The sequence below is a fragment of the Coregonus lavaretus genome (assembly GCF_964263955.1).
Source record: "Coregonus lavaretus genome assembly, chromosome: 13".
Taxonomy (NCBI): Eukaryota; Metazoa; Chordata; class Actinopteri; order Salmoniformes; family Salmonidae; genus Coregonus; species Coregonus lavaretus.
The window spans coordinates 15382585-15404667 of record NC_140000.1 but is presented as its reverse complement, the minus strand read 5'-3'; the positions used below and the strand labels follow the sequence as shown (position 1 = coordinate 15404667).

At 44.1% G+C, this 22083-nt stretch overlaps 1 protein-coding gene across 4 annotated transcripts in view; it reads right to left on the bottom strand.

Moving 5' to 3' along the window:
- Nucleotides 1-17126, bottom strand: part of LOC311139564 (dual specificity tyrosine-phosphorylation-regulated kinase 1B-like) — a 28700-nt gene extending 11574 nt beyond the window's left edge. For 2 of the 4 annotated variants that reach the window (XM_084174460.1, XM_084174461.1), the window contains exons 1-3: nucleotides 14844-17125; nucleotides 1857-2002; nucleotides 105-224 (exon numbers count right to left, since the gene is read on the bottom strand). In XM_084174460.1, coding sequence (XP_084030586.1) covers nucleotides 105-224; nucleotides 1857-2002; nucleotides 14844-14988 — 411 coding nt within the window. In that variant the 5' untranslated portion in view covers nucleotides 14989-17125. Of the gene's footprint in view, nucleotides 1-104; nucleotides 225-1856; nucleotides 2003-14843 lie in introns of all 4 variants that reach the window. The other 2 variants (XM_084174459.1, XM_084174462.1) reach the window with 2 other exon arrangements.
- Nucleotides 17127-22083: the final 4957 nt, after the last annotated feature.

The window sequence follows — 22083 nt, the reverse complement described above, 5'->3', positions numbered from 1 at the left end:
TTGGACCCTCGCGGGCCGGATCCCAGCAGGTCAGCTGTGAGGTGATGTTTCCTGGAGATCACGGCTCCTGCAGCAGTCCTGGCTGACAGACACACTTCACTCACCTCATTGATGTGCTTGTAAGTCTTGATCAGATCGACAGAGAGTTTTCTCAGCGGGGCGCTGGCGGGATCTCGAAAACTTGGGGGGATCCTCCTCTGCAGTATGGTCGCATCAGACAGCACCTGGAGGGGACAGGTGACAGGTGGTGAGGGGAGCCCCAAAACTGGCCAAGACATCCCTGCAGTGTTCTAACTAGCAGTTATTAGAACTAAAGTATGTAAAGGACACTATTCAATGTGAGTGGAAGGAGTCATTTCCAATGACATAACTGTGCATGTTTGAGTTAACCTATGTATACACACAACACTGTTGCCTAGCCACAGAATAGTATCAGTGATGGTGGTTGTAGCTGTTTGTCAATAGAGTACGTGATGCTGATGTGTTTGAGGTTGTGGATGTATATTACAATCCAACAGGTAGGTAGCCTCTCATTATGTCCATCCAGTATGTGATGCTAATACCTACCTGCACGTGATGAGTTGTGGGTGTGTATAGCCTCAGTATAAGGTGTGTATAGCCTCAGTATAAGGTGTGTACAGCCTCAGTATAAGGTGTGTATAGCCTCAGTATAAGGTGTGTATAGCCTCAGTATAAGGTGTGTATAGCCTCAGTATAAGGTGTGTACAGCCTCAGTATAAGGTGTGTATAGCCTCAGTATAAGGTGTGTATAGCCTCAGTATAAGGTGTGTACAGCGTCAGTATAAGGTGTGTACAGCGTCAGTATAAGGTGTGTACAGCGTCAGTATAAGGTGTGTACAGCGTCAGTATAAGGTGTGTACAGCGTCAGTATAAGGTGTGTACAGCGTCAGTATAAGGTGTGTACAGCGTCAGTATAAGGTGTGTACAGCGTCAGTATAAGGGTGTGTACAGCGTCAGTATAAGGTGTGTACAGCGTCAGTATAAGGTGTGTACAGCGTCAGTATAAGGGTGTGTACAGCGTCAGTATAAGGGTGTGTACAGCGTCAGTATAAGGGTGTGTACAGCGTCAGTATAAGGGTGTGTACAGCGTCAGTATAAGGTGTGTACAGCGTCAGTATAAGGGTGTGTACAGCGTCAGTATAAGGGTGTGTACAGCGTCAGTATAAGGGTGTGTACAGCGTCAGTATAAGGGTGTGTACAGCGTCAGTATAAGGGTGTGTACAGCGTCAGTATAAGGGTGTGTACAGCGTCAGTATAAGGTGTGTACAGCGTCAGTATAAGGTGTGTATAGCCTCAGTATAAGGTGTGTACAGCGTCAGTATAAGGTGTGTACAGCGTCAGTATAAGGTGTGTACAGCGTCAGTATAAGGGTGTGTACAGCGTCAGTATAAGGGTGTGTACAGCGTCAGTATAAGGTGTGTATAGCCTCAGTATAAGGTGTGTACAGCGTCAGTATAAGGGTGTGTACAGCGTCAGTATAAGGGTGTGTACAGCGTCAGTATAAGGGTGTGTACAGCGTCAGTATAAGGGTGTGTACAGCGTCAGTATAAGGGTGTGTACAGTGTCAGTATAAGGTGTGTACAGCGTCAGTATAAGGGTGTGTACAGCGTCAGTATAAGGGTGTGTACAGCGTCAGTATAAGGTGTGTACAGCGTCAGTATAAGGTGTGTACAGCGTCAGTATAAGGGTGTGTACAGCGTCAGTTGTGTGTGTATAGCATCAGCGTGTGTGTGTTGTGTGTGTATAGCATCAGTGTAAGGTCTGTTCCTAAACAGAGTATTATTCTAAACAGAGCATTAGAGGAGTGCGCTGTGAGGGTGTTAGCCGCTAGGTACCTGCTGCTGTTCAGCCATGGAGTGGATGTTGCTAAAGGAGGGGTGGCTGTGCTGGCTCGACATGGTTGGCTCAGCGGGGGAGAAGCCCAAGGCGGCAGGCTGGCAGAGGGTAGAGGAGGGGGGCTTGCATCCTGAGCTGCTTCCACCTTCGCAGGATAGACGGAGAGATGGAGGAAAGGGGGAAGAAAGGATGAGAGAGAGAGAGGGAGAGGTTTTTAGAAAAAACACATCGACATGAAGCTTCCTCACGCATCATACATGCACTGGCACTGCCGTGGGTGTGGGCACGAGCACTGCACTGCAGAGGAAAAGCACACGTGCTCTCACACCCTTCTTGGCTGTTCCTTGAAGTCACACACATACACCCTATCAAAGATGTAGAGCAAAAGGGTGGGGTGGGTACTTAGTAGGGTACCACTACTCAAGGCCATTTAGCTCCCTGCCAGAAAGACCACAGAAATAATGGTGGAGTGAAATATCTCTATGCAAAAGGGTGTCCTGTTTCAGCAGAAACAGCATTAGTGCAGGTCAACCTGACAAGGCCGGTGTGTCTGTGTGTGTGTGTGTGTGTGTGACGGCGAGAAAGATATAAGAGACCTTTGTGGAGGTCAGTAGACCATATTGTCACACCTCAAAACCAGGAGGACATTTCCAAGCAGAACTCTTTCTCTCCAACTCCTGCTTTTATATGAAAAGACAGGAGGAGAGGTGGCATCTCACAAGATATAAAAGATGGAACTTAACCAAATCATTTTTGTTGCTGAATGTTGTGAGCACTAAAATCTTCTGATTCTGTCAAGGGAGCTAGCAAAGATGGGCAAAGTGGGTTAGAGCTTCAAATGGGACAAACCACTGTATGACAACACTGTTGCATCATCCTACAAAAAAACGACGAGTCACTGTTTAATGTGCTGCTTTGCTTTGTCATTAAGTTCCACCACACTTGTTTTTCTGTCAGAATCCCAGGTTCAACTGGACTGAGATTCTCGGCAGCCTTGAGACTTTGCTTTGACTGCAGTTTAACTGCAGTCGAGCTAAAAGCATGGCTGGAACACAGCAGGCTTGGTAAGAGCAGTCCGGTGTGGTGGTGACAGCGCTGCACGCTCAAGCCTGATTTCCACCAAAGCCAAGACACAGCAGTTTGGACCACTGGCTCCTGGGAAAACTTTGGCCTCTGCAGAATTTTGACCTCACTCACACTTACTTAGCTAGAGAGGGGCTGGTTGCTCGCACAAAAACAAAAAACATCCGCCAGTGGCTCAGCAAACCAGCCTGGAAACTCCTTCCACTGGCATTAAACACATAAGGGGTCAGACCATGCTTTGACCTAGTTGTGGATGGTAGAAGGTTTATGACAAGACGTTCATCCTGGTTGTTAAGTTAAAGTTTGAATCAAAGTTTAAGTTCAGACCAGGGTTTCCGTTAGCCGGTAATAGACGGCTTTTGGCCGATTAAAAAAAATTGAAAAGCCGATGAATAAAATTGCCGGTCAATTGTCTGGGAGAATAATGCTTTTTAGCCTATTCATTGATGGAAATACCAGTCGATGGAAATACATTTGACTGGTCATGCTTATCAGTCTATAGGTTAATTTGCATAATTTAGTGGAATTAAATTGGCGCATATACAGTATATTCGTTATGTATCATAGTGGAAAATCTGTTCGACAGCGCGAGAGCTGCTGCTACAGCGTCTCAAACAGCAAATGCATAGTAAACAGAAAGCAGGCTTCATCCGCGTGTCACACACCATTTTGCAATGAGGCAGTACGCATTTTGAAAACATATCCTTAATTGTTTGAAACCTGAACTTTTTACTACATATTATGAGGCATGTCTTACCTTGCCTCAAAGTAGCCTAGCCAAAATCAGACCATATTAGAGGCAATTATTTTATAATAAACTTTTCTTTCATTGTCCAGTAGCCAAAGGCACAATACTAGTCATATTAGCAACCCATGCTAGTTGTTGCATATTAGATCTCCCTCTAACAACAACATGTCCTGTTCAACGGTTTGGTTACTTTTAGTGCAAACCCTTTCAACACATCTTCCAGTGTAATGTCCTAAGTTGCTGATGAAAACCTCGACCACTGTGCTAGTGTCCTGCAAAACCAACAGATTAATTGCATGTCTCCGGTAAAGTGCAGAAAGAGGAATATGAAAAGGGGGTATATGAAATTGATGAGATATTTCACAGCCAATGCTTTCATCACTGGCTTTTAAAGTGAGGAGTAATGGGGGTGAAATTTATCAACGACACATTACAACTTGAAATAGCCCGCCGATCAATGGCCGTAGTTTAAACAAAGTGCAAAACAGCACGTCTGAGCACCATCAATCCTGAAGAGTGACTGCATGCATTCCCTCCTATGATAGGAGGAGTCCCAACACTGGCATCAGGAGGGGGGCTGAGAGGGAAGGAGGAAACATTACATACGTGACTCATCTCAAACTGCTTTCTCTCTCCGCACAAATACAGAGAAAAAGAGAAACACATGGACACAAACATATTTATAATATTTCTTATTGTTGTTGCATTGTCGAGAAGGTACCTGCAAGTAAGCACTTTGTTGAACAGTGTATGCCATGTGTATCCTGTACATACGACTAATAAAACTCGAAACAAACACACACACACACACACACACACACACACAGTACATTTACATGCACACTAATAATTCAATATTAAATTGATTATGGCAGTAGGCAGATTATGCAATAGTCATGTAAACACCTTACTCTGTTCATCTTAAAACACCTGGTTTTCTGAGCAATCTTTTTAATTATTAGGACATGTAAACACCGACATTCCAGCGGTGTCTTTGATCTGCGCATGTGCTAGCACCAGCCGGGCGAGCCTCCCTCTTTAGCCTCTTTAGCGCGAGTGAAGTGTGTTCGGAACAACAATGTATGCATCTTAGAAGTCATTTTCAAATACAATGTCCGAACTCAGAATCAAATATGCTCGCTGTGGTACAACATCTATTTTCAGGTAGCCTGATTTCAGATGTGTCCATGTAAACAGCATTATTAGGGAAATCGTTCTTCTTGCAAAGCATGTAAACGTTTGAATCAAACAATTATATTAATATGACTATCCACAATAATCGCATTATTGTGTACATGTAACTGCACTCACACAGACCTGTATCCAGAGCATACAGAGTTACAGTTAATCAGCCTTTCAGATCAATGTGACAATGTTCTACAGCAAAGACTGTTTAATAAATCTCCATCAGCATTGGCCATGCATTGTGAGAGTTTAACAATACAACACAGCTTTAAATGGTCAAACTAAATAGGACAGCTGCACCTGCAATGTTGTGGTTTTATGCTACAGTAATGACTGTAGATGCACTTGGATCAGAATTGCAAAGAAAACGGTAGAAAATCGGTCTACAAAAAAAAAACAGAAGAAAATCCTCATAACGCATGGAAACTGCTGTTGTTATGAGAGGCCTTGTTCTGCCCTGGCCTCAGTTGGGAGGGATATGACGATAGTTATGAGGGCTATCTGCCGAGCACTGAGTAATGTCACACTGTGCCTTTAAATGCTGAAGTGAACACATTGAGAACTTCCTGAGTGTGACACCCCCTTCCTCTCTGGCTGCTCATTGGCTGCTAGTATCCAAGGGCTGGGCGGCGAGGTCTCTATAAATAAACCTGGTAGCTTGTGCTGTATCAGCAACCCTTCCCACAATGCCGCTCTCTCCCTCCCTATTCCTCCTCTATTTCTCTCTGCCTGTTACATCTTTCCCTCCCTCTCTCGCTCTCTCCCCCAACCGGCCAAAGCACTCACACAAATGTTGTCTCTAATGGGGCTGGATATTAATAAAATATAGTAGGTAAGGGCACACAGCCATCTATAGACAGACACACAGGTGTACTGCTTAGGGTAGAATTCATCCTCACTTATGCAAGTGTCAAATCGGAGTGGGTTAAATATATACAGACAGGGGTGTCTGAAGTAATCATTTGCACCAATTAACCATGCATGGACCATGAGGAACCCACCACCCCCCCTCTACAGCTGACCAAATACAGCTGCCAATCAGGGTGTCACCATAGCAACAGACCAGCCCACTCCCTGTCTCTAAGGAACAGGAAGGAAATGGGGTGGGGGGTGTAAAGCCAACAGCTGAACCACCCGTCCCTCCCCCCTCCCCGCCCCTGTCCGTGTTGACCCCTCTTATACCCTGTTAGGGTAACAGGAGCAGTGGTGCCACCAAGCCAAAGTTGGACACAGGGCAAAAGGCAGGGGGGGAAAAGAGCGAGATAAGGAATGATGGAAGGGAGGGAGAGTGGAGGTAAAGAGGTAGATCTGTATTCTTCAAAGCAAAAGGAAGCTTTTTGGACTCCAGTTTCCCACTGTACCAGTCACTGGTGTCCGTTTCCCTCCCACTCACTCACGCAATGACACTGTGGATGCCTGGCTGGTACACTGACACACTAACAACATACATTAACACACTCGCCGCCACAACAACACGGGCAAGGAGGACCACCGTCATCTCTCCACTGTCCGGTCATGATCTCCAGCTCTCATACAGGCACACCTGACAGAGCCAGGTAACAGCCAGGTAATGCAGTACCGTTAGAGCTCCCCTGTGAATGGAAAGATCACCTTGAACTTTGAAGACAGCAACTCATTCACAAAGCTGCCAAAAAGTTACTTCAGTGTTTAGAACAACAGTGCATAGAACGCTTTCCCTTCCGTCACGCTGACGACAGCCAGACTACTTTCCTGACTGACCTTGTCCTTTGTCAGTGGTCACAAGAGAAGGCACCACTGTCTATAGAAAGTTCTAAAAGGTAAATCTTCTTCTAGAACTGTCTCTGAGCTAACCTCGTCCTGAGCGAGCCGAGGAAATAGGGTGCAGACCCAGCGAGGGCGAGGGAGTGTGGCAGGGGCAGGGGAAGCTAAGCCCATGCCCTCGTGGTGCCCACTGTGTCTGGGTCAGGTCAGGTCGCTGAGGACACTCATGCTCCTCTCTCCCTCCATCTCTCCCGGCGCGGCCGGCTCGCTGGCACTGAGGGACAGGCACAGCTGAGACACAGATACTGCGCACTCTGACACTGCGCTTTTCAGGCCCAGACTGTGAAAGAGTGTGAGAGATGGGGTGTGAGAGCGAGGAAGAGAGATAGAATGTGTGTATGCAAGACTGGGTGCTTGTACATCAAGAACATGACATTCCATCAAGTTCTATCTCATAATGTACCTGTGACTCCCTCCACATGAAACCTCTAGTTGTCCAGAATCTTAGTATGTCTCTCAGTGTAAAGGCTCTAGACCCTCACTGTACTGACCCTGACCATTAGCTTCTTCTCAAAGGTCAAAGGTTATACTCTTGCTTCCACATGCTGGGCAACAATCCAATCAGGACACAGCGGTGATGTCCACTTCCAGCCTGCACTGCAAAGCTGCCTGACATGATTGGTGCATCAGATCATTGTCATGACATGACTGGCTTGTACATCTGGTCATTGTCAATCACTGGACTGCAAATACAACCACCTTGGCTTTGGATACAATCCAACAGGATGAAGACAGGCAGGAGGGAAGTACCTAACATCATGTGACCGATCACAGTAGTTTGATAGATGAGGAAGTTCTGGGCATTCACTTGAAGTGTGAGCCATCCTATTGAGTGGAGCTGACTGACGATTAGGGCTTATAAGCAGAGTCCAGGTCACGAAAACCTCCTTGGCCTCCTGGTGACAATCTCCACCTGCCAATGCCCAGACACCAACTAAACAACCTCATATCACTGGCCTGCTCACAGCGCAGGCCGGCGGGCAGCAACAGAATGCTTTATTTATTTGAGAGCAGCCAATGCTCTTCTTCGTTTCCTCTTGACCACCCACACACTGACTGTGCCTAACACGTCTAGCAGCAAGGAGTGGAGAGGAGGGGGAAGGAGGGCGAGGGGGGCTGGTAGGATTCTCAGGAAGTGAGAGATGTCATCCCTGTGTCTGGCAGTGTGAGTCAAAGTGGAGGAGGAGGAAACAAGATTAGTCATCAGGACAGGAGCGGGAGGGACACGAATGGGAAAACTGATGTCCCACCCCACACGCCCCAGGGATCCACAGAAACATCTGAGTGGGTCTCTCGAGTGGAAGCGGCTGTGTTTGGGTGTGGAAGTGGGGGCAAGTTGAGAGGGAGAAGGGGTCCAACATGCAGCCACCCAAAAGGTCTCTGAAGACCAGCCACAGTGTCATAGTGTCAAACAGAACACTACATAAGTCATGACTCAAAAGTCCCCATGACGGAGGTGTGATTTCTCAGTGTCATCAAACAACTAGAGGTCCATGCCAGCTTCCCCATACCTGGTGACCCCCTCGTACCAACCCCTCTACCCCAACACCCCCGCTATGCCCCCAATGAACTTTAGACAGTCAGTCCCCCAAAGCTGAGTCAGACTGAAAGCTATAAATAACACCCATCTGGGTCGACCTCTCATCAAACAGTGGCACTGGTAAATTGAGCGCTCACACGGTACATACAAATATAACTACATCCTCTCCCAAATGCAATGGGAGAGGAGGGCCGACACCAGCCCTGGTACAGGACGATTTGTGGCCGTGGTACTTTCTGGGCTCAGACGGGACAACTTCTACTACAGAGAGAGAGCTGGACCGGATGAGGATGTGCTTAGTACCCAGCGTTTTATGTATTATATTTTTTATTATATTTCTCTTCCTGTTGGCCAATCCAAATGTCCATCTTGTCAGCAACAACTGAAGCTAATCTGCAGCCTGAAACCCCTGATGGCACATAGGGTGGCACAACAGGAGGTATCAAACACACAATGCCGTGCTAGCTTTCCCATGCTTCTCGGGTCAGGTGGGCATGATTGTCATCGTTGCCAAAAACGTAGCAACCTACAGCCGCTCACCTACACCATCTAAACCACTTCCCCTTTCCCAACGAGTTTCAACTGTGACCCAAAGGACCTTAGGTTCTCATCCCCCTTTGAGAAGGGCCTGTTCACATCTTAGGACGGCTGCAGGTTCTCCTCAGCTCTGGACTAACTCATTAGACAGACCAGCTCTAAATCGAGCTCAGAGTGACCAAGCTCCTTTGGTGGGCAGCAGCCTGGGCAGCTCAGCTCCTGTACAGGCAGCAGCAGCTATCTATCTAGTCCTGCCTGCCAACAGGAGAGGTCAGTCTGATTCTTCAAGTGGAGGAAGCAGAGAGGGAAGAGTCACAACTCAGGTGTGAACTTACATACAGCCCCGCAAATGGCCTATTTTTCTTATGAAAGAACAAGAGAAAGACAGAGAGAAAAGGAGGAGAGAGTCAGAGAGAGAGCGAGAGAAGCAGGGGAGAGTTTGAATGCTAAATGTTTTATGTGCTTTCCGTGATGGAAGTGGCTGTGTCAGCGTGGATACTGTGAGCGATGCGCAGCAGGGGGGAGGCCGGGGGAGGAGGGGTGCAGAGCGGGGGTTTTGTTTGTCTGCCAGGAGATGTGGGACAGCCGGGGCTACACCGCCGCTTGGTCACGCAGGTACAGGCTACAAGCACACTGAGCTCTGCTTCTGCTGCACAATAACATGTTTTCCTTTCAAACTTGCGTCATCAAAGGGGGTGTTGGGGAGGGGAGGTTAAGAGGAGGTCGAAGGGGTGGTAAACTAACAGAATGTATAACTTTAAATTAAACCACATCGTTTGCACTCATGACTATTGGTTTCAATTACATTTTCAGCCAACTTACAAGCAAATACTTTATGAATGTATTGTTACAAATCAACTTGCAAGGTTGCTAGCCAAATAGCCTGCTAACGTTAGTCCTACTAGCCTGCTAATGTTAGCCCTACCAGGCTGCTAACGTTACGTTAGCACTACGAGTCAGCCAGTTGCTATTAACACCTAGCTTGTAGCTTCATTCAAGTAAACCAAAGTTTTAGAAATACACTACCAGTCAAAAGTTTGGACACACCTACTCATTCAAGGGTTTTTCTTTATTTTTTACATTGTAGAATAATAGTGAAGACATCAAAACTATGAAATAACACATATGGAATCATGTAGTAACCAAAAAAGTGTTAAACAGATTCTTCAAATAGCCACCCTTTGCCCTGATGACAGCTTTGCACACTCTTGTAGGTAACCAGATCGTGACTACAACTAAGTTACTAAGTCTTTGACCACACTGTGTTACACTTTTTAACTAGTGTGAAGCGAAACACCACCACCACAACACAATCACCTCAACCCTCCCCCACACACAAACACTTAGCCTACTTCCTCGCCTCCCTAACAATCTCTAGTCCACACATCCCTATTGCTTCATCACCACAGTCTAAAAGTCACAGCCACAGAAAAGGACAAACTTACTTTCCCCCTTAGCTACTGTCTGAGGGAGATGGAGGGGTGAAGCCTAAAGGGCCATTTTGACAGACTTGAGAGTGTTGCAGAGAGGTCCCCCCTAGCCCTGTATACCAGCTCCTCCCAGCTAAGCTACAACAACAAGGATACTCAATCCAGATCCTGATTTATTGGACGGTGCATTTGTTTACCTCCACATGACACCAACTTCCACATGAATCACATTCCTCAGAGGGGGACAATCTCAAGGGACAGCAGTTTATAGAGCACCACTCCACCACCACCTCCTCTACACCAGAGGATGCTGGTGGGAGGCGCTATAGGAGGACAGGCTCATTGTAACAGGCACCTGCCACTAACTGTAACCACACCAAACACAACACAGTCCAACAGGCAATACTGTCTGGGGATCTTGTTAAAAAAACACAGCAATAAAGAGAATTGATTGCATCACTTCAGTCACATTCATGGGAGGGGGAATGAATGATAATTTCAGTATCTTGTTTACTAGAAAGTCAGAAGGATAAACATGGGTCAACCGCAGTAAGCGAGTGGACGAGACATTTCACCTTTAGACCATACATTAGTGCAGGAGACAAACAAGATCAAGGGAGGGAAAGGAGCAAAGGGCAGCGGTGGGGACGTGGGGTTTGTGTGACTGCTTCAGATACCGCTGCTTTCACAGTCTCACAGTCCAAACTCCACTAACGGAGGGCCTAACCTGAGATTTGTTTTCTTTCCCCAGCTATGACATGGCCCTGGTCTTCTCCCTGTGATTTTCTACTTCAGGATGCCTTTACCTTTGACCTTAGTAGTTAGGTCGATCATATTTTCAAGATTTCCAAACAGAAGAGAAATGACCCAGACAGAAAGTCACTCTTTCTCAAGAATGTTACATTTCTCTCCAGCATGTATACGTTTCAGACAGTTAAATCAAACCAAAATGTTATTCGTCACATGCTTCCTAAACAACAAGTGTAGACTAACAGTGAAATGCTTACCCAGTTACTCAGGGCCCTGAAACTAAGTCAGTAACCTACACACGGCAGCTCAGCCGGCACCACACTGTGAGGACGGAAATAGACAGCAGAGAAAGAGTCAGTTGGATACTCAGATAAAAATAACTTAAATTAAAAGGGGGGAATAGCTGAAAAGTCACCCAGATCTGTGGGTATAAAGACTGCACTTTCCCCTCCTGTCCCACAGAGTCTGACACATCTTAAAGTCCAGAGAGGAGCTTTGAGTTACAATTGACAACTACAGCCGTGCGTTGATTTACAATTAGCCTGCTAAAATCGCTGTTACTAGGAAGTGATAATGGCGACATTAAAAAGTTATGCACTCAGCTGTAAACGTGGACTCAAAGTGTCACCATCTCCCCACCCCCTTCCAATAGAGATAGCAATATTAGGAGTGAGGTCGAGGTCTGGCCAGTAAGAAATACTTCTGGTTGAGGGGAGGCTGGGCGACTAGATAACTTTCCAACTGCCAAAACGTTCTGGCCACCAACTTAGGTAATCCCCAAGTCAAGTTAATTCAGTGCATGAGAAGTGAAGTTTCTAATCAAGTAGAAGCCTTGGTTAATATCGACTAGACATCTATCAACCATGCTATGGCAGACAACAGAAGGTTAGCTAAGTTTCAAAGTAACCCCCAGACACCATGCCCACTTCAGTGGCGGCTCACTGTGTCACAAGAGGGAGTCTCTCAGCAGGGGGATGGGACAGGCCAGCGAGGGACGCAGACAGCCCTTTCCTGAGCCATGCTGCAATCCAATTTAAGGCTTATGGGGGTGAATCTGCATTAAACTACTGTACACTAAGCAGTCTACAAGGTGAATCCCGTCGGCTATTCAACAAGTGTCCTCCTTGTGCTTCACTTTTCAACCCAACCTTTCTCCTGGCCTCTCAGCCGCATGCCGATACCTCGCTTAAGTTTTATGGGACATTCCTGAGATAAACGGCACCATGGAAAGCCGTGACCTTCAAATAAGTGCTACAATGTCAAGCATCAAGGGCACAGCCATGGACAAAGTGCATGACTGACTGTGATTGACTGTCTGACCAATGGCAGTGTCAGAGGTGGCTCCCTGCTACCATGCTGGACCAGCTGGTCAGACTGGGATCAGTGGGTGTGGTGGCTGGTGTGGTCATCCTCATAGAAGCTTTAGATTGCTTGTTTGAAAACTTTTTATTTATTAATTTTTTTAAATGGGCCAATTAAGTAATTTATATCTAAAGAGCATTAAGTGGATAAACGATTGACGGATACTGAACTGGGCAAGAATGGGAAACCCTTAATAATAAAATGAAAGGATAAACAGATAAACGGAAGAGCATTTTTAAAAAACTGGAAAATTGTCCCCAAACTCAGTATTCATTCATGCCTTCGTCTACCCCCATCCCCAACTCTCCCTCCACTTCCACCTTTATTCTTCCGTCCATTGAATAGGCATCACCATCTCCACAAGCTGCTTCCTGTACTAACACAGACCTGGCTGTTCACTGCCTGAATATCACCACACTAAGGCATCTTTGTCATGATGAATAAAACAGGCTACATCCTCTGTAATAACACAATAATAAGCTTGGTGTTCAAAAGTAGTTCAAACCCCTGCACCTGTAGATCCAAGTGTTGCTTTTGATTGACCTGTATTGATCCAGCAGGTCCAGACAGTGAGTATCTATCTATAACAGTCAGATACTGTGAAACATGACAGAACATAAGATATTGTTATTCCCCAGGGGCAGGGATTCCGTCCAGCACTTTACTTATACAGCAAAAACATAAATATGTCATGCTACTCGTAAAATAAACTGTGAATTGCCCAAATGTCAAATATTATGTAACCCTGTGAAACTTTAAGGGAATCTCCACAACAGGTGATAGAAACGTCATCTGAGAATTAAAAATAATACGCATCAGGCCCCTAGAAAAGGATAGGACACATGGAGGTGAAGAGGGGAGAGGGGCCCCATCACAGGCTTTGAGGTTTAACACTCAGATCAATAATGTTGTTTTGCAACCTCACACACACACAGACTTTGGAACTCTCAGCTTCGCTAGGATTTCCCAGCTGCCGGGCAGTCATGGTAAAACACGCTGACGTGTGAACCACACGACTCGTACAAGTAGAGCACAGCTGTGCAGAACATAAGGCATGTGTCCATCCATGGAAACACTGGGACCAAAAGATCAATGGACTGCAGCAGTAACGCCTGGGCAACGGTAACCTTGAAAGGGAATGCATTTATTCCCACAATTGTTTGAACAAGTGGCTGGAGACAATTGTGGGAAAGGAGAAGGGGAGAGGGGGTTGGCAGGGGTCTCCGAGGTGGAACACCTCTAGGTGGGGTTTGCTTGAGTCTTTGTGATCAGTATTCCTGGGAATCCCCGGCCCTACTAAAATAAACCTAAAATCAAAGCTAAAACAACTTAAAATGATAGAGCATAAAAGTTTAACACAGCTATTGTTGAGGAAGGTGTTCAAAAAATGTTTATCCAACCTGAGGTCCAAAATGAAGTCAGAACAATATGAACTGGTTGATTCTGTAATTAAACCATTGTTATGCCAGTGACAAAACATTACAGTATCTCTGTATTAGTTCCATTCTATTACGGTAAATCGCGTGTACGCTATTCCACCGAAGCGCTCTACAACAATGATAAAAACTGTACAAATTCACCAAGTGTTTATAATTCTCCATCAAGCATCATCGATGACCAGTGGTCTACTTGATGCATCCTTGAGAACAGTAGTAGGACCCCGACCAATGCCGATCTGCAGCTTCAAGTGTAATGGAAAGCATGGATAGGTCTTTCCCCAATTCTCTCGCCCTCCTCTCGTTTACGTCATCACTATACTGTGTGCTTCTTCTTTTTTTTTTTTTTTTACAACTACGATGGCACGCGGTTTTGTGATTGTTCATGACTTTTGGAAGAGAATAAGCATCACAGTGTCATCAACACCACAGATCGCAGAAACTACGCATGAACAATGCTCAAGTGACAACTATGCAAAAACAACACTCAAGTCAAAACTATGCATGACCAATGCTCAAGTCAAAAGAGACCACAAACTGCTTCAGCTCACAACACCGAACATTTACATGCTGGAAAAATCTTGAACCAACCAAGAGAAACCAGGGAGTTGTGCCATAGGCAGACACTTCATGATCCGACTCATGCTATGATGAACATCGGTCTTATCGGTTTGTGTCATACAGGATGAACATGTAAGGATATTAGGACCGTTTTAGTGAAATAAACTCACACTAAAGAAACACAATACTCATATCTCAACTAAGAGCATTCAGGATATTACATGCTACAAATCTCCATGACAACATACCACAGAGGTGATGAACCTTTTGGAAGAGAGGAGAGGGGGTCTCACAGAGAACTACACAGGTGATGCAATAGCAACATACTTTACTACTTATAATTCCACACTCATCATTCAAGTATGACAAATAACTTCATCTTTGCTTAGATTGTTCCGCTAAAAGTTTACAACACATGTGCTTAGTGAGAGAGAGAGAGAGAGAGAGAGAGAGAGAGAGAGAGAGAGAGAGAGAGGGAGAGATTAAGTGTGTCTGTATGTTCAAGTGTGAGTGTGAATACTCACTCACAAACCAACAATATTGGTACTAACTTTTTGTCGGTTTCCGGAGTAGGTGTGACTGAGTTGGTAAGTAGCGACTTTGCTCTGGGTTGTTGATCCAGGATTCGGTCGGCAAGTTTGCGACCATTCTGTTAGAAGGCTGCGGCTTCTCCTCCACTGACGAAGTGATCACCATCGGAAACTCTTGTGTGTTGGGCCGCTGTATCCCAGAAATCAAGTCAATCAAAGTTTATAAGTTGGGGACTCCAAAAATTACTTTGGAAAACTATGAGGATGCATCAAGTGTAGATTGTAGGGGTAATCCTCGCCTCAGAAATCTTTGCAATCGAGCAATATACATCCAACAACAATAAAACTCAAGTTTGAACCGGAAAGGCAGGTATACATAAGGGTTTCACACAAAAATATTTATTTGTCAACAACTCAATCCTGAAGTGGTGGAGACATTAGGAACCATCGAAACTAAAAAGGCACCATTAACTTGTTTCCAAAAAAGTTTCATGTCGGCTTTCCTCTGTATTCTTTATTACTGTTTCTCTAAGGCAATGAACTGGGTTTCAGGCAACAATGCTTATTTATTTCTGACGTAAAAATATAATATAATTATTTAAACTATGTATTCTTATATAATTCATAGATATATTTCTTATTTAAGATATATATGCTTCTCTGTGTATATGGGGAATAAAATATTTGGTTACTCAAGTTCGCTTCTTATAAGTGCGGAGCTTCATGCATTGTTCCTTGTTCCGTGCTGAAAAAAAGTTTCATTCCAGTCAAAGATGCAAAGAAGATACAGTCAGATAGTAGACAAGGGTGAGATGTATATCTGGGAGCTTGACTGAGACAGGACCCCCACTCGGATTTCCAGTTTTGATAATTCAGCAGCTGACAATGGAACCAGAGCTAAAGCTGGAAGTGTTGGTGGGCTGAGGGTGGGGGTCTCAATTTCCAACTACCACCATTTACCCCATCACTCTCCCTAAAAATAGCCTTTGCCTCTTAGATTCCGTGTAAGTATCCTATAGTGAACTAATCAGTCAAAAAAAAAAAAGCAGGTGAAAGCAATCCAAAACATCTGTGCTGTTTTATTTATTTCCCAGACTTCAACCTCGTGGTTTAATCCAGTGACACAAAAAGGTACAGTTCAGAGAGATAAATCATCCACAGGAAAAGCTTGTTGTCTTTGTCTCCTCCACCAGATGCACAAACATGAAAATATACCCTTCCCCTTGAACGGAACTAGCGAAGTCCGCAGTTAACTGGTGACCTTACGCGCTGCCAGGTCGAAAGGGTAGGAGGAGAGGGACACGGAACTGAAAACACGAGTGACAACAACCTTTAGCTGGTGAAAAATGTTATCGTGTGCAGGAAGAAAAATGAACACGTGCATGCAAAAAGAAATACGACAAAGCAAAGTGCTGATGTGCAAGTAAGTGTATTCCCAGGCACAACCAAATTAAAACCAGTTTCAGTTTATTGCTCTCTATTCCAAAATATCTGATCTTGGAAGAGTCAATGCGCCTCTCTTGATGATAAAAAAAAAAAAAAAAAGGTGAATCTTCAATTTTGATTTGCTCTGATGTGCCAGAGACGCGTCCTCATACGCAGCAACAATGTATCCTTCTCTCTCGACCCTTCACTCGGGTGGCAAAGGCTGTTAACTACAGAATGTCAAATACTTGAATACAATATTTAACATATCCAATAGATCAGGTCCGCACTCTCCCAGAGAATATTTTAATTTTAATTGACGTATCTCGTCTGACAAGACATTGACGACAGTACAATATTCCGGTTTTGGAGTCCCTTCGTCAGTTTTGATACAAAAACTGTAGCGACTGCACAAGTGGGTTTCCGGAAGTGAGTCGTGATCCCCGCGAAAGTAAAATAAAAACGTGCTTTAAAACAAAACCCAATACTCCGTAGTTCAAAATCAACAAAAGCAAGAGTCTTTTCAACACTGTCACCTCCCTCTCACACTGTCTTCTACGCAGTCGTTCGCTGCCAGTCAGTTCGGAGCTTCCGTATGTGGCTCGATGCTCTCTCCTCGCGCTCCTGTCGCCTTTGATACCTCCAGGTCAAACAATGAACTATATTTTCATTCAATCCTCTGCTTTTTGTCGCAGGATATTCACCTCCGAGGTGGTGTCCTTCCCGGGTAGCATTAACTCATATTCACCCCTCTCCCGTTATTACTCCCTGTGCTGGCTACCCTTTCTGGCCGGCTCCGGATCCACACCCTGCGATGCGGATTGTTCCAACAGCTATTCGAGCGCAGGGGGGCTGTGGAGATACACTCGGAGAGCAGCTGGGTTGACGCAGATCCACGCACATTAATGTTTAAAACTCTGAAATTAGTGGGGCTACCTAGTCACAGTACAGCAAGGAGACATTACGCAGAGTTTTATTTCCCTGTTTATGTTAAATTACATGCGGGCTACATGATGTCAACCCTGAAACTTTTCGAATCCCCCCTTTTCGAGAGTAGTTGCGCCACCAAGTTGCTCCCCTCCATTTATAGTAACCGGCAGATATATATACTGTACACACACACACATATACATATATATACACATATATACATATATACACACATATATATATATACACATACATACATATATACACACATATATATATATACACACATGTATATATATATATACACATGTATATATATATATACACATGTATATATATATATACACACATATACACATATATATATATACATATATGTACATATACACATATATGTACATATACACATATATACATACACACACATATATATATACACATACACACATATATATATATAGACGAGGACTACATTGATGGGGCGACCCTGGGTGCGCGTGCCCAATTATTTATTTTTTTTTACAATTTTTTAAATTTTTTCAAATAAAAGCCCTTACCACTATTCACACAATATCTGAAAATGCCAACAGCAACAATATTCCTGAACGAGATGCTAGTATAAAAACAAACTTGTCCACTCATCTCAATCTATAACAAAAGGATGAGTCCGATGGAGCATAAGGAAAATATGCAAGTGAGTTATAACTAACTAATAACTAAGTTATTGGATAAAGTCAAACAAGTTACCTTAGAATCAGTAATGTAATCAGTAACGTAAAGCAAGCATTTTGTGACACTATATTTGAGTCAACTTGAAGCTGTAGCCTAGTTGACTTTCTATCTTTCAGAAGTTTATTACAAGTCATGATAATGACATAACAGTTTCTTCCTGTTCCTCAAGTTTATTCAGAAAATAATAACTATGACAGCTATTTGTTTGCTGTCCTTCACCAGGTCTATTTCTGTAAGCTTCATTTCGTTCTACCAGTCCTTGAGAATTATTTCATATTTTCTGTGCTAAAGCACGCACACTGGCAAAACCCTTCCCCTTCTCTTATTTCTTTCCACCGCCACTACTCTCCTCTCTCCCTGACGCGCCTTCCTCGATCGTGTGCTCCACACACTCTCCACCCCCAGTGTGCGCGTTCGCAGGCTCTGTTGCTATCCGACGCCACGGCAGCTCGAGCGTGATTGGTCAGACGACTTCCCTTCAGCTGCTTGAATTGGTCAACTTGGATATGTGGGCGGAGATAGAAAATGAGGCTGCCCTGTCCCCTTGCCTCCTCGTAGTCTCCAAACGCATCGCGGAGGCAGAAAGACGTGCCCGCGGAAACATTTAAAGACCTCAGGTAGACAGACAGGGAGGGGGTAAGACCATTAGAAATGCGACCAAAGGGGTAGCTCATGAAGTCATGCAAAAAAGGAAGCTATAACAGTTTCCTACATAACAGTTTCCAATAGAAAAGTTCAAACAATACTTTAAACTTCCCATAAATAGCATGCATAACTTGATAGGGCACAAAAAGACACAAAACGAGAATATCTAATGCAAGCACAGGGACATCTGCCAGGTGACCTGCCAGGTAATCTGTTTGCATATAATTAAAATATTCTGTGCAGTAAATTGCAAAAAACTTGACTGCAAAAGTTACACAAACTAGGCTAGTGTAAGCAAAACAGGCAAAGACATAATCCAAGATATCTGAAAACACAATCTGATCGCACAGTTACTTTTTGGGGTATATTAACAAAATATACTTTGTTTCTTCTTCAGCTCAAACAAAGGAAGAAAATAAACTATTTTACACCTTTATGACACCAATAAATGGCAATGGGGTAAATTATTATCTATATGACATAATAACAGACGACTTCAAAAATGTATCTGTATCTCAATCCAGTAAAACACAAAGGGCAGGTTAAGTAACGTTGTGATAATTTAGCCTTGGTATTTTGAAAGCTCTGAAAATAATTCTCTGTAACATGGTGGAACCGAAACATTGTCTGTTCAAGGAGATTGAGTGTTGTGAATCCCTGCTGTTCATGTTGGCTATTCCTTTCCCTATTCTCCCCCAAAAGAACAGCAACTGGAGAGATGGGAGGGGATGTACAAAACGAGGTTAACCATGCCGTCATTCATCCTCCACGGTAGCCAGTGAATGTGCGTGTGCCCCCTTCAGAAAAACTTTAACTTCACTGCAGACAGCTACTGTCGTCATGCAAGGATTGGGATAGATTTAAGCACACAACTTTATCAAACCGCGAGCTGGAGATTTTTGCAATAGCTATGCAGCACGTGTCACTTCCATGAGAGAGCACTGTTGATGCAAAAACTAACCCCAATTACAGGTTATAGGTTAGGGATGTTACTGAGGTGGTGGGCGACATGGGAAGGGGGATGTGGGTGCTCACACCCAAAATAAATGTACAATTTGCATGCAGGACAAGGACTTTAGGATGACTTTTGCAATAGCCCTGGGGTTGCTCTGCAATTGCCCTGTGTATGCATTTGCTATATTCTGGGGAAGACTGGCAATTTAAAAGTCGTATTTCTATAGTATATATATATATTTCTTAATTATGAATGTTCTCTAGACCACAAATTAGGACGTTAACAGCCACCAACAACAATGATTCAATGTTCTTAACATTTAAAAAACCTGCGTTACCAGACACATACAAATGATGAAAAAATAACAATAGGTAGCCTAAACAATACATTTAATATCTAATAGAATAAATAACAATTATGTCCCCAAATGTATGTGTAAACTGCTTACAACCTAATTCCAAAATGCCAGGGACTTTGACAGACTTTAATCTGATCTGGAGAAACTGACACCACAGCCTCTCCGCATCTTTGTTCCAAAATATGACACAACAAATATGAATAGCAACATCATAACGTTATACTAAACTTGGTTGAGCAATTAGCCAGCAAATTCAGTCCCCCCTTAGCGACGAACATAGGCACAGCAAGGCACATACAGTCCAAACAGAACTGTTGCAGCCTCCTTGTGTCATAACACTATTTTGATTGTATACGCACAAATGTATAGATAAATGTGTACGTGTTATTATGTGAGCTGACTCTCGAAAGGGAGTGTGACTCGGTTCCAATAAATCACGTTTGCAAAACTCCCAGACACCCGAGATTAAAAACGCAAGGCGAAGACTCCGGGACTCACGTGCCTTGCAGCAAAATTCCACCCGGCAACTACACACTGTACCATGGTAACAGCCCTGCCATTGGTCCCGGGTGCGTTTTGAAATGACCAATGGGAGGGCCGGCAGCGGGTGATGCGTGTTGCTAGGTAAACATGATGCAGTGGGAAGATACGGTAGTCGAACTCTACAGAAGAAGCTAGAGAGCGCCAGAGGAACCGAGGGGTAACACAGCAGCGAATTACAATTACACTGCGGGGAGGTTGCCGGGTTTGCGTTTCAGCTCAGCTAAAGCTTGGGAAGATGTTTTATAAGGTGTGTGTATACTGTAGAGCTAAATGTCCTTTAATTTCGTCGATAAGTAGACCCAGAGACAAGCACTGATTTCACCCATCATAATCATTACTCATTCTCACCCAGCGCAGGGATGGATGGAATCCTTACCAACAACGAATCATATGCTTCTCTGCTGTATTTTCAACCTCCCTATCTACAGGCAGAATATCCAAATATATATCATAGCCGACCAGTGAAATCCTGACAACTAAATAAGGTTACATGGCGCCTTGTGACGCCAAGGTCTCCACATTTTTAAAATAGGCACCAACCTTTTTACTACCCTTTGACACCCCATGCCAGTCCCTTTGGAATGGAATGGAATAAAATTAGCCAATAATACAATTCACTTTGTAAAAACATTGAAAATTATGTAATAGAAAGTGATGTAATGCTTGATTAATTAAAGTTATCTAGAATTTATGCAGTATGTTACAGTTGTTACATCAAGCTGCAACTGCTAAAAGTAACACACTGACAAGAAACAGTTTCAAATATCAAACTTTGACTTGAGTGAAACAAAGTAAATCAAAATATACATCTATGCCTCATCCTCTGTTACAACATGCCCCTCTGATCATCACAACAGCTCAAGGACCTCAGGGAGCAATGGGAAATGCTGTGGCAGAATTCCTGGTCATGGCTAGAAGGAATCCAGCTTTTGTCAAATTAACATCAGATTTGACTTTTTGTAGCAGGTTAGGAGAATTAGGTTAAGGTTAGGAAAAGGTTTAGGGTTAGCTAAAATGCAAAAAAATTATACCTTTGACATTAATTTGACAAAAACTGGATCCCTTCTAGCCATGACCCAGAATTCCACCCGGCAACTACAGGCGTTTACAAAACAGGCGCAAGGCATGTCATAGGTGATGAGCATGAGCATGTGTTATGTTTCCCAGTGGGCTATATAGTGTACAGGAAAGGTTGGAGTTACATGTGACAAAAATGGCCCAATGTTGCTACTGCCATGAGAGTTCTGCCAAGAAACCCAAGAGCAGGCAGAGAGTCAAGTTGAACACTGAAAGAAGTTTGAGGCGCTTCGTCCATAAATAGGACCCGGGAGGTCCCTGCAAGGACAGGTGGTCCCCTGCAAGGACAGGTGTAAGAGTGTAGCAAAGGGATAGGGAAATATTCGGGCCGTGCTGGGAATACTGGACAAACAGATTGAGCAATCTAGACAATATTAGTGGTCCTCTGTAGCTCAATTGGTAGAGCATGGCGCTTGTAACGCCAGGGTAGTGGGTTCGATCCCCGGGACCACCCATACGTAAAAATGTATGCACACATGACTGTAAGTCGCTTTGGATAAAAGCGTCTGCTAAATGGCATATTATTATAAAGTTATGACATTTTTTTATAGCAGGGGGTAAACTTAAAGCTGTTTGCTTTCTTGCGAGTAACCATG